The 16390-nt window shown below is 38.6% G+C and overlaps 1 protein-coding gene across 2 annotated transcripts; it reads left to right on the forward strand.

Moving 5' to 3' along the window:
- Positions 1–2809: 2809 nt before the first annotated feature.
- cnr1 (cannabinoid receptor 1) lies at positions 2810–15842 on the forward strand. Of its 2 annotated transcripts, none has more exons than XM_034017826.3 (2): positions 2810–3299; positions 11519–15842. In XM_034017826.3, the coding sequence occupies exon 2, from the start codon at positions 11586–11588 to the stop codon at positions 13011–13013; it is 1428 nt and encodes a 475-aa protein (XP_033873717.3). In that variant the 5' UTR covers positions 2810–3299; positions 11519–11585; the 3' UTR covers positions 13014–15842. The 2 variants fall into 2 exon arrangements, with proteins under 2 accessions (XP_033873717.3, XP_058881831.1); XM_059025848.1 differs by lacking the exon at positions 2810–3299 and adding an exon at positions 7626–7895.
- The last annotated feature ends 548 nt before the right edge of the window (positions 15843–16390 follow it).

Raw genomic sequence — 16390 nt, forward strand, 5'->3', positions numbered from 1 at the left:
TCAAAATCCATCTAGCAGGTAATGTGAACTCTACAGCACGCTTTCCTAGCACATTATCTGTTTATTATTCGAGTTTGTAGCTCTCTTCCTCATTATTTTTAACCTTTCTTATCTAACTAGTTCTTGATGGACACCTCATATACACCTTGTATAATGACAATCCCTTGGACAGTAATTATAACTGCACACCAGATCAGTCCGCACCGAATCACACAGCGAGCCAGCTTCTCCATGCAATGATTCTGCAATGGATTTCACACCTCATTTCGAAATCTGAAATAGGCACCTCTGTTTGTTTTTTTTACTATTATTTACCACCAGCTGCATTATCTTGCAAACCCCCACGTCCCTGTGCCCTTTTGCAGTTTTCAGTGCATGGACTGACAATGGCCACTTCTTTTTTGTTATTCTTCACTGGCCGCCTCTTTTTTGGTATTCTTAAAAGATGTGTAATAAGAAAACCTCTCCTGGGCCACTGCAGCTAACTAATATAGGTTCCACACTCTCTCATACTGTCCCTTAGTTCCACACTGTGCCATACTGTAAACTGGTACCACACTATCCCATGCTGTAGACTGGTTCCACACTGTACCATGCTTCCACACTGTCCCATGCTGTAGACTGGTTCCACACTGTCTCATACTGTAGATCGGTTTTACACTGTCACCCTCTGTAGACTGGTTCCACACTGTCTCATACTGTAGACCGGTTTTACACTGTCACCCTCTGTAGACTGGTTCCACACTGTCTAATACTGTAGACTGGTTCCACACTGTCTAATACTGTAGACTGGTTCCACACTGTCTCATACTGTAGACTGGTTCCACAATTCCCCCTTAGTGTAGACTGATTAGCTTGAGGAATCCTTCCATCTCACCTGGAAATTGGAAACAGCTACACAGTAATATAAAGAAAATATTAGCCTCTCTCAAGTGAACACCCTGGACAATAGCAGGGAAACGTGCTTCCAGAAATGTACAATCAATTCTCTTGATGTATCCTGTTAGCAGTTAGCTGGTAATTTGAAAAACAAAATGTTCAGTTCAGTCCACCCACAGATAAATAGTACGTTAAGCAATTTGGCGTCCCTTATCATGGTCTCATCATCTTCGTTGTATATTGAAGTAGAATGTTGCTAGCATTGACCTTTTCCCTGTTATTCTGTGTTTTCTATACTATGAGTTACAGTTTGTCTGCTGCGGAGGCATAGCAAGATTCTGCATTAAGTGATGTATTAGACTATTACAACAACCAGAATTATTTCACAATCTCTGTTGTTAACATCATAACAATAATCTGAATAATCAATTACCTGAGCCAATAAGAGCCAATGAGCCAATAAGAACCCTGATTGTCCATGTCGCAGCCAATCCCTGATACTGGAGGGGATTGGAGACGTGTGCGATGCTTTACTGTTGTGTGTGGATGTGTAGCATGCACTGCACATGTCCTTTATTGTTATAGTATACCAGGGGCTCAGAATGGGATTTAAATGTCTTAGTTAATCCAGTCTGGCCAGAAGATCTGGACACAAGTAACATTTTCACAAGGTCTTGGGATACATTTAGGACAAGGCTGTTTATTTTAAAAACCTAATGATGACAAGAGATGATTCACACTACTTGGGAGTGTATCTGCAGGGTAAATGCATTTGCTCCAGTATTGTCCACCTGGACTTGCTGCTCATTTCAAAGCTACAGATTTATAGAACCTTTCGGTCCCTCGGATACCTCCCTGGGGACACCTAGGAGGATACATGGAGTGAAAAGGTTGTGCCTTGTTTAGTGCATGAATCCAGTTAATTTATTAGAGCATTTCAACCACATACAAAAGCCTATGGCAAGGACTGCTCAGCTGCTTGAGGAATGTTAACTGGTGCTTTCTTTCTTTGCCCCTTACAATATGATCGGACGTGTTTTAGACACGGCTGTTCAGAGCTGGGTGGATTTAAACCACAGTGAGTATACTGTTAAAACATTTACAGACAGCAGAGAACTAAATGGCCATACGCAAATTAATTTATCTGAAGTTACCGTTCATACAGAGATAAAAGACCAAGTACAAGAACATTTCATGCTTGAACAAGCTTAATATATTAGCATGTGTAGCTCGTTGTCAGCACATTCTCATTTGGCAAGAACCTGTGCTTTCACTGTACAATGTTTTTGTACAGTGAATAGGCAACAGGAGATTTACAGAAACATAAACTCCTTTTGAGGTGCTTAATCACACAATTCTGCAAAACTGTATTAATTGAAGCTACATGCAGAATGCATGTTTTGTTACGTGTTCTTCATCTGTGTCCAAAATATGAATTTAAAATGCTGCTCAAAGACACTCACTCCAAGTCAGATTGATCGCCTATTTACTCTCTGTTAGATGATATTTCTACCAGGTACCAGAGACAAAACCAAGTGCAGATAATCATATACAACGGAATAACATAATGTATGCATATATATATATATATATATATATATATATATATATATATATATATATATATATATATATATATAAACATGTGTATTTATATAATATATACACACACTACAGACTGAAATACGGTATTATTATTCTGCCTGCAACAATCTTTTTATTTTCAATGTCGGATCTAGCCGTGGCGTGTGTGTTGCACGCACCATTATCCTTCGAATGGTGTGAGGCCCCTCACTTTGCATCCAGATATTGCTGGCGTGCTGCTGACTCACTGAACACAGGAACTCTGCATGCCACTCCTACCTTCGCCTGTTATTACTGATTTAGCAAAGCCTTCCAAGATTAACAGAGCCACTTGAAAAAGTGTAACTGCTTGATAGGGAGCCATGCTTTATGAAAAAAAAAAAATACATTTAAATATTTAAAGACCTTGTGTTGATGTACAGGTATATTACTGCTATTACAGTAGCCGACGCAGACAATTAGAAACAGACAAGAGCCAGGAATAAAACGCTTAAAAATGGAATTATTCATATGTGGGATTTCGATTCAGTGCTGGTATCTTCACTGCTGATGTGTGCAATCTGTCTCAATATAAATTGCATTGGCTGGAGGGGTTGTAACACGTGATGCTACGAGTTGCGCTTGTAAATATGCAGAAGCATGATTTGAGAGGCGCCTCACAACAGTCACATCACACTTTCTTCACATCACAAAGACAAGGGAGGCAATAACCAGAGAAAGAGCGTGGACTAAATTCAACACAGCAGGTTTCCTCACAACAGTTTACATCAACAACTGGACTTCAGCAAGACGATCGTCCAACTGCAAGAATTAATCCACTAACAAACTATGCGAAGGTATTGTAGCATATTGTCCCGGGGGGGTTTTGATGTAGCCTGTAATTGGAAAATGGTACACAATGTTTTTTTTTTTTGTTTTTTTTTTAATGATCTGGCTGGTGTGCAGAACGCATTTTGAATGTTTATCTATAAAATAAATACATTGATCAAGTACCTGAGTTGAAAATTCCATAACTATGCATTTCATTTACGACATACCATTTAATTGAGCGAATGCATAATTCTACACCCAAATGGTCAAATTAAATGAGGTGCAGTTAAATGGTGCATAAATCCATCAATCAGTTATATAAGTTCGTTATAATGCAGAGTAGTTTAACCTTTTTTTTATATCATTTTAGTCAGAACTACTGACTTTATGAATGTCGTTTTTACCAATGCATCAAAACGACCGAGCCGCTATTAACATTTGATGTATCTTCGATGTCAAAGATACTTGAGCATTGGGTTTTAAGTATCCGAGTAAAGTACTAGCCTATATCAGATCCATTCCAAGCTTTTAGTCTGAGACTAGGTGAGCGAACCCGGCACACACATCATTCCTCCCGGTGTAAATTATCAATAGAACGCATTTGTGTTGATCTTTGCCGATTATATTTTTCTTAACATCTTAAAAAAAATGTTCCCCATATCAAAAGTAAGTAGTGTAGGCTTTTCCAAAAGTCTTTTGCCCATTGTATGATATACAAAAAAGAAAAACTCTACACCTTTTTATTTCAAGTTCAAAGCAATGGACCGTGCCATATATAACGCAGCAAAGCTTTTCAATGAAAGTATTAGGAAAACAAATCATGGAAGAAATTGCCCAAACCGATGGTCAGAAGTGAATGTTTGTAGCGTGCTATGAATTCATGTTTGGGGTATGACACATATCCCTCTTGCTGTAAAGTAAGCTGCGATTATCCCAATTATTTTAGCACATCGTCTTTATGTCTCCGCACACATACATATAAGACGATTTAACTGCTGTTAAAAAAAGGGGAGGGGGAGAGTACATTCTAAAATATCCAGGTATACCATAAATATTATCGATATTCTGGCTGTGTCGGACAATAGTCCCTGATGTCATAATAAATACAATTCAAATATTATATATATATATATATATATATATATATATATATATATATATATATATATATATATATATATATATATAAACTACTGCACTGCCTACAGTTGAAGGATACGTTGTCCGAAACTTTGATAGTAAATTAGTAAATCAATTTTTGTACATTTTAAACTTATATTACAATAAAAAATGTACAGTTTAATAATGGCTGTTATAATAAAATATGTACTGTATTACAATCTTACATTGCCCATATAATCAAGGCCTAAATTACATTGTTCCATAATATGCACGTCCATGCGCTTTCATATATATATATATATGTACCGCAATGATATATTACTTTTTTACAGACTAATTTCTATGGAAGAATTGTCAAAAGCCTATATAAAAGCAATAATCCATTTAAAGACAGTGCATTTGTGTTTCAACAAGACACCAGAAGTGAAAACTACACAGAAAGTACAGGGTCATTATTATTTTGCGCTTTACTTTGTCAAATGATCTAATTTTGAGCTGCGATACATGTCTCCAAAAGTATTTTAATGATTAAAAGTAAATAAATAAAAAGGCTAAATAAAAACTTTCAAAACAGCATTGTAGTGAGCAGGTATACAAAACCTAAGGTTAGTGTAATTTTATCATAGCAAATAAAATACGGTTATATTATAAAATACGTTTTTTTGAAATGATAAATCCCTTTCATGCAGTTTTGTAAGTTGCGATTTTTTAAAATCATATTCAGTGTTTAATTTAAAAAATATTATGAAACCTCAACTCTTTTCAAATAGTCTCTTAACCAGATTATTGCCTTCTGAAATCGAATGGCAGTACAACGCCTCAGCTTGGTTTGTACAGACTACAATGCCTCAGCTGCGTTTGTACAGACTACAACGCCTCAGCTTGGTTTGTACAGACTACAACGCCTCAGCTGCGTTTGTACAGACTACAACGCCTCAGCTTGGTTTGTACAGTCTACAACGCCTCAGCTGCGTTTGTACAGTCTACAACGCCTCAGCTTGGTTTGTACAGTCTACAACGCCTCAGCTACGTTTGTACAGTCTACAACGCCTCAGCTGCGTTTGTACAGACTACAACGCCTCAGCTGCGTTTGTACAGACTACAACGCCTCAGCTGCGTTTGTACAGACTACAACGCCTCAGCTGCATTTGTACAGTCTACAACGCCTCAGCTTGGTTTGTACAGTCTACAATGCCTCAGCTTGGTTTGTACAGTCTACAACGCCTCAGCTGCGTTTGTACAGACTACAACGCCTCAGCTTGGTTTGTACAGTCTACAACGCCTCAGCTGCGTTTGTACAGTCTACAACGCCTCAGCTTGGTTTGTACAGTCTACAACGCCTCAGCTGCGTTTGTACAGACTACAACGCCTCAGCTGCGTTTGTACAGACTACAACGCCTCAGCTTGGTTTGTACAGTCTACAACGCCTCAGCTGCGTTTGTACAGACTACAACGCCTCAGCTGCGTTTGTACAGTCTACAACGCCTCAGCTGCGTTTGTACAGACTACAACGCCTCAGCTGCGTTTGTACAGACTACAACGCCTCAGCTGCGTTTGTACAGACTACAACGCCTCAGCTGCGTTTGTACAGACTACAACGCCTCAGCTGCGTTTGTACAGACTACAACGCCTCAGCTGCGTTTGTACAGTCTACAACGCCTCAGCTTGGTTTGTACAGTCTACAACGCCTCAGCTGCGTTTGTACAGTCTACAACGCCTCAGCTTGGTTTGTACAGTCTACAACGCCTCAGCTGCGTTTGTACAGACTACAACGCCTCAGCTGCGTTTGTACAGACTACAACGCCTCAGCTTGGTTTGTACAGTCTACAACGCCTCAGCTGCGTTTGTACAGACTACAACGCCTCAGCTGCGTTTGTACAGTCTACAACGCCTCAGCTGCGTTTGTACAGACTACAACGCCTCAGCTTGGTTTGTACAGACTACAACGCCTCAGCTGCGTTTGTACAGACTACAACGCCTCAGCTGCGTTTGTACAGACTACAACGCCTCAGCTGCATTTGTACAGACTACAACGCCTCAGCTGCATTTGTACAGTCTACAACGCCTCAGCTTGGTTTGTACAGTCTACAACGCCTCAGCTTGGTTTGTACAGACTACAACGCCTCAGCTGCGTTTGTACAGTCTACAACGCCTCAGCTGCGTTTGTACAGTCTACAACGCCTCAGCTGCGTTTGTACAGACTACAACGCCTCAGCTGCGTTTGCACGATCTAAGGTAGCCTACCACGCATGGTGATGTGATTTATATACTTCTGTTGTCTGTTGATTGCAAATAAAGATCATAAACCACTTCTCAGTTGCAAACCAATACTGCACCTTTGAATTGAGATCATTAAAAACAGCGACAGCAGAAAAATAATTCCAATGCAATGATTTCTCACCGTGAAGAGAAATCGAAATGTGGACACAGCACACTGTTAACGCCAGCAACCCTGGTAACGTCCTCACACCCTTAATGAGACGAAGCTGATGGATTTAGTTTCACACAGCCTAGGGTCTAGGTTAGGGAATGCCTAGGTAATCTGATCTATATTGACTAAGAGGCAGGTGAAGAAATACGAAATGTGGTATCCTCAGAGAGGTGAAAGTAAACCTGTACGGCCCGGTAAAAACATTCTGTCAAGGTACTTATATATTTAGACTGATCAAAACGATTGTTTAGGCTACATCAGTTTTTCTTTGTATTTTAAGTACTTTCCCACCTCCTGGCTTCTTGGTTGTTCGGTTACTATTGAAGTTTAAGCAAAAGAACGCGAAGTCACTGAGGTCCCGTTCACGTGACTTGTGACGCTGATTCTTTTTATTGCTTTTAAAAATCAAAAATATAAAACAGAAAAACAATCATGAGATGCTTCACAATCAAAACGAACTATAACGGCACTCGGAAGTAAACAATTCACGCCTAGTTTAGTTCTGCGGCAAAAAGGGGAGCAAAAACAGCCTCCTTTTGTGTCCCGGTCAGAAACAGTACAGTTGTTTGTTAATTCCCAGTTTGCTAATGTATTAACTTTTTTTTTTAAAGTACAAAACTGCATCAGTGTGCTCAGCAAGATAATGGCAGAGTGACGTTTTTGGTGGTGTTAGCGCTATTCAAAAACAAAAAAAAACATCTTATGGATTATTTGTTTAATCATTCTAATTACCATAAAACTTCAAATAATCGCCGGACTCCAATACTCGCTGGGGCTGTAATAAGCGCCAGGTTTCTGGGAAATGTGGTAAATAAAAGCCGGGTTATGAATAATAATATAATGCGGATCATACTGAATGTTGCAGCCAATACACACACATGGCTGTACAGCGAGCTTACCCGTTTGTTTTTCAACAGTGATGTAGAGACCCTGAGGCTCAGGATGAATGATAAGAAAGCTGAATTTAACTTATTTTAATAAGTTAAATTAATGCATTTTGTTTTGTTTTGTTTTATGTGACGTTATTCATTTTAAAACCTGTTGTGAAGCTTTTCTGAGCGTGCTGAAAGTAAGTAAAATACAAACTTGTTTTCTGATATTAACAGGGTTGCCTTTTAGTGTATTTGTACGTGTTTTATTTATTTATTTATTTATTTCTTTGTATTAACAGTATTTCGTGCATTTGAGTCTTGCAATGAATATTCGTATTTTGCGCCTTTTCCAGCGTTCTTCAATGTACACGTTATAAAAACAAATTAGTCAATTTTGCTTTGATTTTGTTATAAAACTGGTACTTGTATTGATTTTATTGTGAATCTTTAAACAGTTTGAAGCATGCTTTTATTCATTTTAAAACCATGTTTGTTTTTTTATTGTGTTGCAAGCTTACCTTAATACACGCTTGTGTTCCGATATTTACAGGGCTGTCTATAGTGGATTTTACTGTTTTTATTATTATTACAATACAAACTGTTATTACCCACTGACACAACCTTTAATGACGTTGCTGGAATGTTGTAATTTACTTATGTCGTTTCTATAAGGTTGTGTACAGGCAGCTTTTTCATGATTGCATCTGAAGTATTTGCAGATGTAATAGTGATCTTACATAATAAACGCCGAGTCTCAAATAGTCGCCGGTCTCCAATAGCCATCCGGGTTGCTGGCAAATATTAAATAAACGGTGCGTTTATTTGAAGTTTTACGGTATGTGTTTATCACGTTTACATGGTAATATTCATAGCTGATCTCTTTTTAAAATCTGGCTTTTTTGTTCATTTAACATGTTTTGAGATGACAGTATAAAGAAATAATGAGTTGTTATCATCTGCAATAAACACACCCGAGATGTTTAATTGTTTAACTATTATTGTGTTAAATACTGCTATTTCAACAGCTTCGGAGTTGGTACTGCGTCAGTGAGAAAACACAACGTCCTAGTTTTTCACTCTGCAGATCTGGTAACCCTGATTACATGAACAGTGCGAGAGACTAAAGCGCTGATATCAATTTGGTCAGTCACCCAAAAAGAGTAAAATATAAACATAGTTTTTTTTTCCTATTAAGTGCTGTTGTGATAATCTGTATATTTAAAGTTTAAAATTAATAATTCAAAATGAAACATAACCTTAATTGATACAACATGTTGATTTGTAAACCATTGTTTACAAAAAGGTTTGGTTGGGGGTGAACAATTATACAGTACCGGTAAGAAATGGAAGTTACTTTCACCTCTGGGTATCCTCAATGTCACACCGCCATTACACTGACCTCTTTAATGAAAACGTCTTTTAAAATCAATACTTTATCACAAGTAATCAATAAACACCACTATGTATGTAGTAGATTCACATATGAAAAATAGTTATAGCGGGGTCGATATTTCTAAAATATATGTAAAGAATAACGTACATGCGAAAGAAAACCTTTTCCTTTTTTCTTTTTATGAATGTACACAACTTGTATACCTGAAATTGTTCATGTTGCATATTTGGAACTTTGTAAACATTGGCCTCTAGTGGTCTATTTGAATATTACAGCTACTGTTGTATATGAGCAAAGGAAGCTACAGGACATGTGTGTTATACCTGTGTCACATCAACCTCCAGTACACATTTATAAAATTGTTTTGCAACGGTAGCATACTTCTGATTGTTATTAGTAGCAGGAGGAGGAGGAGGAAAGTGTGTATGTCCTGTTGCTACTATATGTTATGTGTGTTTTACAATAGGGCTGTGATCCGTCCTTCGGATGAGACGTAAAACCGAGGTTCAGTAAGTGACTCTGCAGCAGCAATTGTAGATGCATAATCCACTCTTTAGTTTCTGTAGGTCGCATTTGGATACAAGCGTCTGCTAAATATATATATACAGTCCACACACACCCATCACATTTTGCTACCTTCAATAAAGAACATTATCAAAGTCTGATAATATTTAGCCATCTATCAGTTGGTAGACCCAGAACAATTACTTAAATACTGCATTACATTTTCACAACACACAGGATTGGGTATATATGGGAACTATATTAATTTATATATTATTATTATTATTATTATCATTATTATTATTATTATTATTATTACCGCTATTGGCCTGATGTGATTTCCGATACTATTTGTCATGTTGTTGATATTAGTTTGAAAATAAGTAATGTTAATTATATTACACTATTTTAGTTATGCTATTACATTTTTAGAATCTTTTTAAATTACTCTATATAACCACCAAGATGAATTGTTGGATTGTTTTAACTAGACCAAAAAAAAAGTTTATAGCTACAGATTACATTTTGGTACAGGTAGCAGATTTTGACAAAACGCTTATACATATTTTGCTACCAGTAGCAAAAATTAACGTTACACCAGTACTTATTGCAAATCCTCTTTTGTTTGCTTTTTTCTTTTTCAAGCATCACGGCTGCTTAGAGTGTCTTACATTAAACTTTTTTGGCTTATATACAGATATAAAAACAACACTCTCCATGAAATATATTTAGTAATAAAATATTGATTTTTTTGTTTTATCTCAAGATAGCAAGAACTGAAAAGGGGATTGTAGAATTGACATAAAAACAGCCTAATATAACTTCACTTTATATGATATATGACGATGGAAGCAATTACGTTTTCTGAATAGTTTGGGTATTTCTGCATATGTTGACGTAAGGTAAACTCTATACATTGTCTTTCTTATACCAAGTATAATTGCATTAGTATTATTATAATTCTAAAGCCTTTTTTATGATTGTACATTTTTATTGAAGAGCCATTGTTTTCATGGCCAAGTAAAAGGCTCCAGGGCATTTTTATAGGACCACAAGTTTGGAAATTTGTGCACACCAGCCCAGATCTGAACCACATAGCCAGGCTTGTGCACGCCAGCCCAGATCTGAACCACATAGCCAGGCTTGTGCACACCAGCCCAGATCTGAACCACATAGCCAGGCTTGTGCACACCAGCCCAGATCTGAACCACATAGCCAGGCTTGTGCTCGCCAGCCCAGATCTGAACCACATAGCCAGGCTTGTGCACACCAGCCCAGATATGAACCACATAGCCAGGCTTGTGCACGCCAGCCCAGATCTGAACCACATAGCCAGGCTTGTGCACGCCAGCCCAGATCTGAACCACATAGCCAGGCTTGTGCACACCAGCCCAGATCTGAACCACATAGCCAGGCTTGTGCACACCAGCCCAGATCTGAACCACATAGCCAGGCTTGTGCACGCCAGCCCAGATCTGAACCACATAGCCAGGCTTGTGCACGCCAGCCCAGATCTGAACCACATAGCCAGGCTTGTGTACGCCAGCCCAGATCTGAACCACATAGCCAGGCTTGTGCACACCAGCCCAGATCTGAACCACATAGCCAGGCTTGTTTGTAAGGACAGTTATAGACTTCATGTAGTTCCTTGTCATTTACACACCAGGGGTCAGTCTTGTACAGACTCCCTATCTTTTACCCTGAACCTCAGCCCCCCATCCCTATCCCCATCCCCATCCCCATCCCTATCCCCATCCCTCTCTCCTTTGGTCTCCCATCCCAGTCCTCTCTCCTCTGTTGTCTGGCATGTAAGAAGTGTTCACATCATCAATTTGACATTATTATAAAGACCTTGCAATGACTGACATGCAACTTGAACAGCACAGTTATTATTTTATTTATTTGTTTATTTTTTCTCCATAGGCTTCCTTAAGATCTCCCAAGTGTTTTCCCACTGCTTTTCTACTACACATCTAAGACAGGACCAGCCATGAAGTCAGTACTGGATGGTATAGCGGATACCACGTTTCGGACAATAACGACAGGACTGGAATACTTTGGTTCCAATGACGTCCATTATGATGACTCCAGTGTTGATGCGGACTTCACCAAGGGGGGCCACTCTTCACAAAAACTGCCTTTCTCTGCTTTCAAAAGCGGCTCATTCCAGGGGAAAGCATCGGCAGAAGAGGATCTCTTTTTAAAAGGCATTCCGTTCTACCCCACAAACATTACCGATCTGTACACAAACAGAACTACCCCCAGCTACAGGGATGAGGAAGGCACTATACAATGTGGGGAGAACTTCGTGGACATGGAGTGTTTTATGATCCTGACTCCCAGTCAGCAGTTGGCGGTCGCTGTCCTGGCACTGATCCTGGGGACGTTCACAGTTCTTGAGAATTTAGTGGTGCTGTGTGTGATCCTGCACTCTCGCAGCCTCAGAAACAGACCGTCTTACCACTTCATAGGAAGCCTGGCAGTGGCTGACCTGCTGGGCAGTGTCATATTCGTTTACAGTTTTGTTGACTTCCATGTTTTCCATCGTAAGGACAGCCCCAATGTGTTCCTGTTCAAGCTGGGAGGAGTTACCGCCTCCTTCACAGCCTCGGTGGGGAGCCTCTTCCTCACTGCTATTGACAGGTACATCTCCATACACAAGCCAATGGCTTACAAACGCATTGTGACCAAGACGAAGGCAGTCATTGCCTTTTGCATGATGTGGATCATCTCAATCATCATAGCGGTCCTCCCTCTGCTGGGTTGGAACTGCAAGAAGCTGAACTCTGTTTGCTCGGACATCTTCCCGCTGATAGATGAGAATTACTTGATGTTCTGGATCGGAGTCACCAGTGTTTTACTGATGTTCATCATTTATGCTTACATGTACATTATGTGGAAGGCGCATTCCCATGCAGTTCGGATGCTGAGCCGCGGGACTCAGAAAAGCGTGATGGTGCATTCCTCAGACGGCACCAAAGTGCTGCTTACGAGGCCAGATCAAACACGAATGGACATCAGGTTAGCAAAGACACTGGTCCTCATTCTAGTGGTTCTCATCATCTGCTGGGGCCCAGTCTTGGGTATCATGGTGTATGATCTCTTCTGGAAGATGAATGACTTTACCAAGACCATCTTTGCCTTCTGCAGCATGCTATGTCTGATGAACTCAACAGTGAACCCCATCATCTATGCCCTTAGAAGCAAAGATCTTAGGCACGCTTTCCGGACCACGTTCCAGTTCTGCAAAGGGACGACCCAGCCCCTTGATAATAGTGTGGAGTCCGATTGCCAGAACAAGCATGCAAACAATACTGGCAGTGCCAACAAAGCTGCAGAGAACTGTGCCAAGAGCACTGTGAAAATTGCCAAAGTGACCATGTCTGTCTCTACAGAGACATCTGCTGAAGCCGTCTGAACTGCCTTTTCAGGATGTTGATGGACGAAGCTGTGACATACGAGTCTCATACAGCACTTACTGTTAAATGTTCACACAAGTAAACCCTCATAACCTACAGATTGCATTGCAGTGAAAACACAACAATGCTTCTACCTGTTGTTCAGCTGAAGTGTTTGCTCCATTCTGTCTCCAGCTTCAGTGTATGACTTCGGGAGAACTCTGTCGTTTATACAAAAAGGATCAAGCAACATGTAAATAAAGGGTTAAAGATTAGTTCAATTGTGAACATCATTCAATTGGATAAAACAAAGTTATAGTTTAATTTGATACTATTTGCCAACGTGTATCAACATAAACAACCACATCTGGTGACTGCAAATTCAGGTCTGAAGAATGTATATCTTTAACTTTGTAACTGTGGTAAATGGGCTATAGTTGTCTTTAGCTAGGTGTGAACAGGATGGCTTCAGTGATGACGTCAGACCAGAAACACAGACTCGGGAAGTAGCGGGTGAGAGCTGAAACGCTACGGCGTTCAGCTTCTTTTATTAAAAATAAACAAAAACAAAAGGTTTAAACAAAACAAACACCAAACAAACAAAAGGACACGTTGGCCAAACAAATAAACAAGTAAGTATCGTGCTGGTAAAAACCAGCACGCTTAGCAGTTGTTTTTAACAGTTGTTTTTAGCTCTCCTTGCTCGCTCTCCCGTACTCTCCTCTGTACACTCTCCGCTTTAACGCGGACAGCTGGAGGCTTGTATATTCTGGCTGAGAGGTTAACTAGCTGTTAATTATCTTATTACCCCTCGGCCACAGTCTGCACAAGTTTAGTAAGGATGCGTGACTGTCAGCTAGTTAAATAATCAGTAGCTGATTAGTCACGCATCCTCACGAGGTTTATAAACACAAAAACAATAACAAAAAACAAATCGGCTTTCGCCGTAATAAACATAAATCAAAATAAATAAATAATAAACAAAGGGGCAGGACACTCCGCCACACAAGGTTATATAGCAAACATGTTGATATGTATATTTCAATAAAATGTTTTTTGTACATACTCAACTTACAGCCATGGCTACAGTATATAAACCCAGTTCTGCATTTGTACAACCCTCCCCATCTGTGTACTTGGGTTGTTAAATGGCTTCATGTAATTTTACTCAGTCTTACTTTATAACAATTGGATGTGGTTGTTCTTCAAATTATTCCTCAGTTGTAAATACAGCATTAACATGACATAGCCTGACAGTTTACGTGTTAACCCTATGTTGCATTGCATGCATTACAGTGGATATTGAATATTATTGCATATTATTGGTCAGAACGAATATTTACATTAAGATGTGCTTGAAGTGTTTTCATGTTCATCATCAAATTATGTTTTACTTTCAATGTATGTGTACTTGTGTCCAGTTACTGGATACTCCAGCTGGATAGATGACTAGTTTGATATGCTTTGCTGGCTTTGTATAATAGCGTACAACATAGCTTTAATTTTGTAATGACAGATATCTACCATCTTACACAAAACTGCAGTGCTGAAATCAGAATGAATTATATTACACGAAACGCAACCATTCTTGGTAGTCTTGACCTGTTTTGTAAGACTTCCAGGTGGTTGTGTGCATGCCTTCTTTCCATCTCAGCGTGCTGTCAAGACAGCCCGTCCTAAACCCATCGCTTCTCAGGCACCTTTCTTTAAATGGTGACAAAGAAAGTACAGTATCAAGTAAAAAAAAAAAAAGAAAATAATAGTAATAAAAAAAAACATCTGTTGTGTTTTGCAGTTAACATGCTTTTGGCAGGACCAGATCAATATTTAGAAAACTGTTTCCTTTGTCACATTGAAGAATGTGAGGCAAAATGCTTCTAAGAGGGAATTTAAACCCAACGATGTCAGATGTTCTACACAACCCTGATGTATCTCTGGTGGATGCCACACTCGGGAGAAAGTACTTGGCATATTTCAGTAAAACTGAAGAGACCCCTTAGTCTAGCAGACAACCATTATGCTTAAAACACACACATTCATAAAGCAAAAGCGAGTAACACTTTGAACCTGAAGAGACTCCCAAAAGCGAGTAACACTTTAAAACCGAAGAGACTCCTTAGTCTAGCAGACAACCATTATGCTTAATACACAGTCATAAAGCAGAAGCGAGTAACACTTATGTAGTAAAATCCTGTGTGAAAACAGAATGAGAAGTTTCTTTGCTTTTACTCACATTTTATGATTAGGTGTTTAAGGTTATAGTTGAATTATTTTGCACATTTATTGAAACTGTTGCCCTTCCCCCAATCCATCTCTGCAGCATTATGTAAATCACTGTGCAAAACAGTTTGAGCCAATTTACATCACAAATGAATAGTATTAAACAGGCATGTGAGGAAGCTAATGAGCTGTTAAGAGTGTACTTACACAGATGATAAATGTGTAAAATCCATTGAACCAATCCAGACTTGTCAATAGGTTAGTTTCATTATTGTTGAGTTACTAAGTCAACACATATATATATATATATATATATATATATATATATATATATATATATATATATATATATATATATATATATATATATATATATGACACACACACACACACAAAATGAACTGATTTGGGGTTAGTCCTTTACTAGTGTTTTGAGCTTAAATTGTAAAGCAGATAAAGCATAGAATATCTCATAGTGAATACACCATGTTGGTGTGCTGGTCACACCAATGTACTAAGAAAACAAACATTTAATAATGTTAATCTTAAAGTAGAGCACAGTATTTCCATTTATAATTAACAGGTTAACACACATGCCTTTTGGTCATTTCATATTTTATTATTATATTGCGGTAATGTACAGTAAAGTATTTAATAATAATAATAATAATAATAATAATAATAATAATAATAATAATAATAAAAGTTTCATTTGCTGAAATATTTATTTTATTTCCTCTTTTTAAGCCACAAAATCAAGTTTGGGGTGATTTTTAGTGTACATGAGAAAACAAAACCCAGTATTATAGGCTGCTTGGGTGCTGGGTCAAGGTACTGGTGCTTGAAACTTCAGTTTGGACTTCATATATTTAATGGGTCATTCACCCCAAAATGACATTTTAGATGACCTGAAGAACTAGGTTAGAACCTCTTGGTCTGTATTTAATTCAGTGTGACCATTGCTTTTCAATCACCCTTTTATGCTCCTGTTATTGTCTTAAGTCTTCAGCTGGCTTCTGTATTAAGGCTGCATGTAAAGAATTAGTCAGAAAATAATTACATCCCAGGCCATTGCCCAGAGGTGTTTGACATATATAAAATGTAGTCTGTAACTAAACCTATGAATAAAGTCGCTCCTGTTAAACATCTGAGATCATCTTGTTTGTTTTGTGCAAAG

The sequence above is a fragment of the Acipenser ruthenus genome, chromosome 6, assembly GCF_902713425.1.
Source record: "Acipenser ruthenus chromosome 6, fAciRut3.2 maternal haplotype, whole genome shotgun sequence".
NCBI classification, from domain to species: Eukaryota; Metazoa; Chordata; class Actinopteri; order Acipenseriformes; family Acipenseridae; genus Acipenser; species Acipenser ruthenus.

Bases quoted from the DNA above. Each gene is read 5' to 3' on its own strand.
- cnr1 (XM_034017826.3), top strand. From the start codon at position 11,586: ATGAAGTCAGTACTGGATGGTATAGCGGATACCACGTTTCGGACAATA.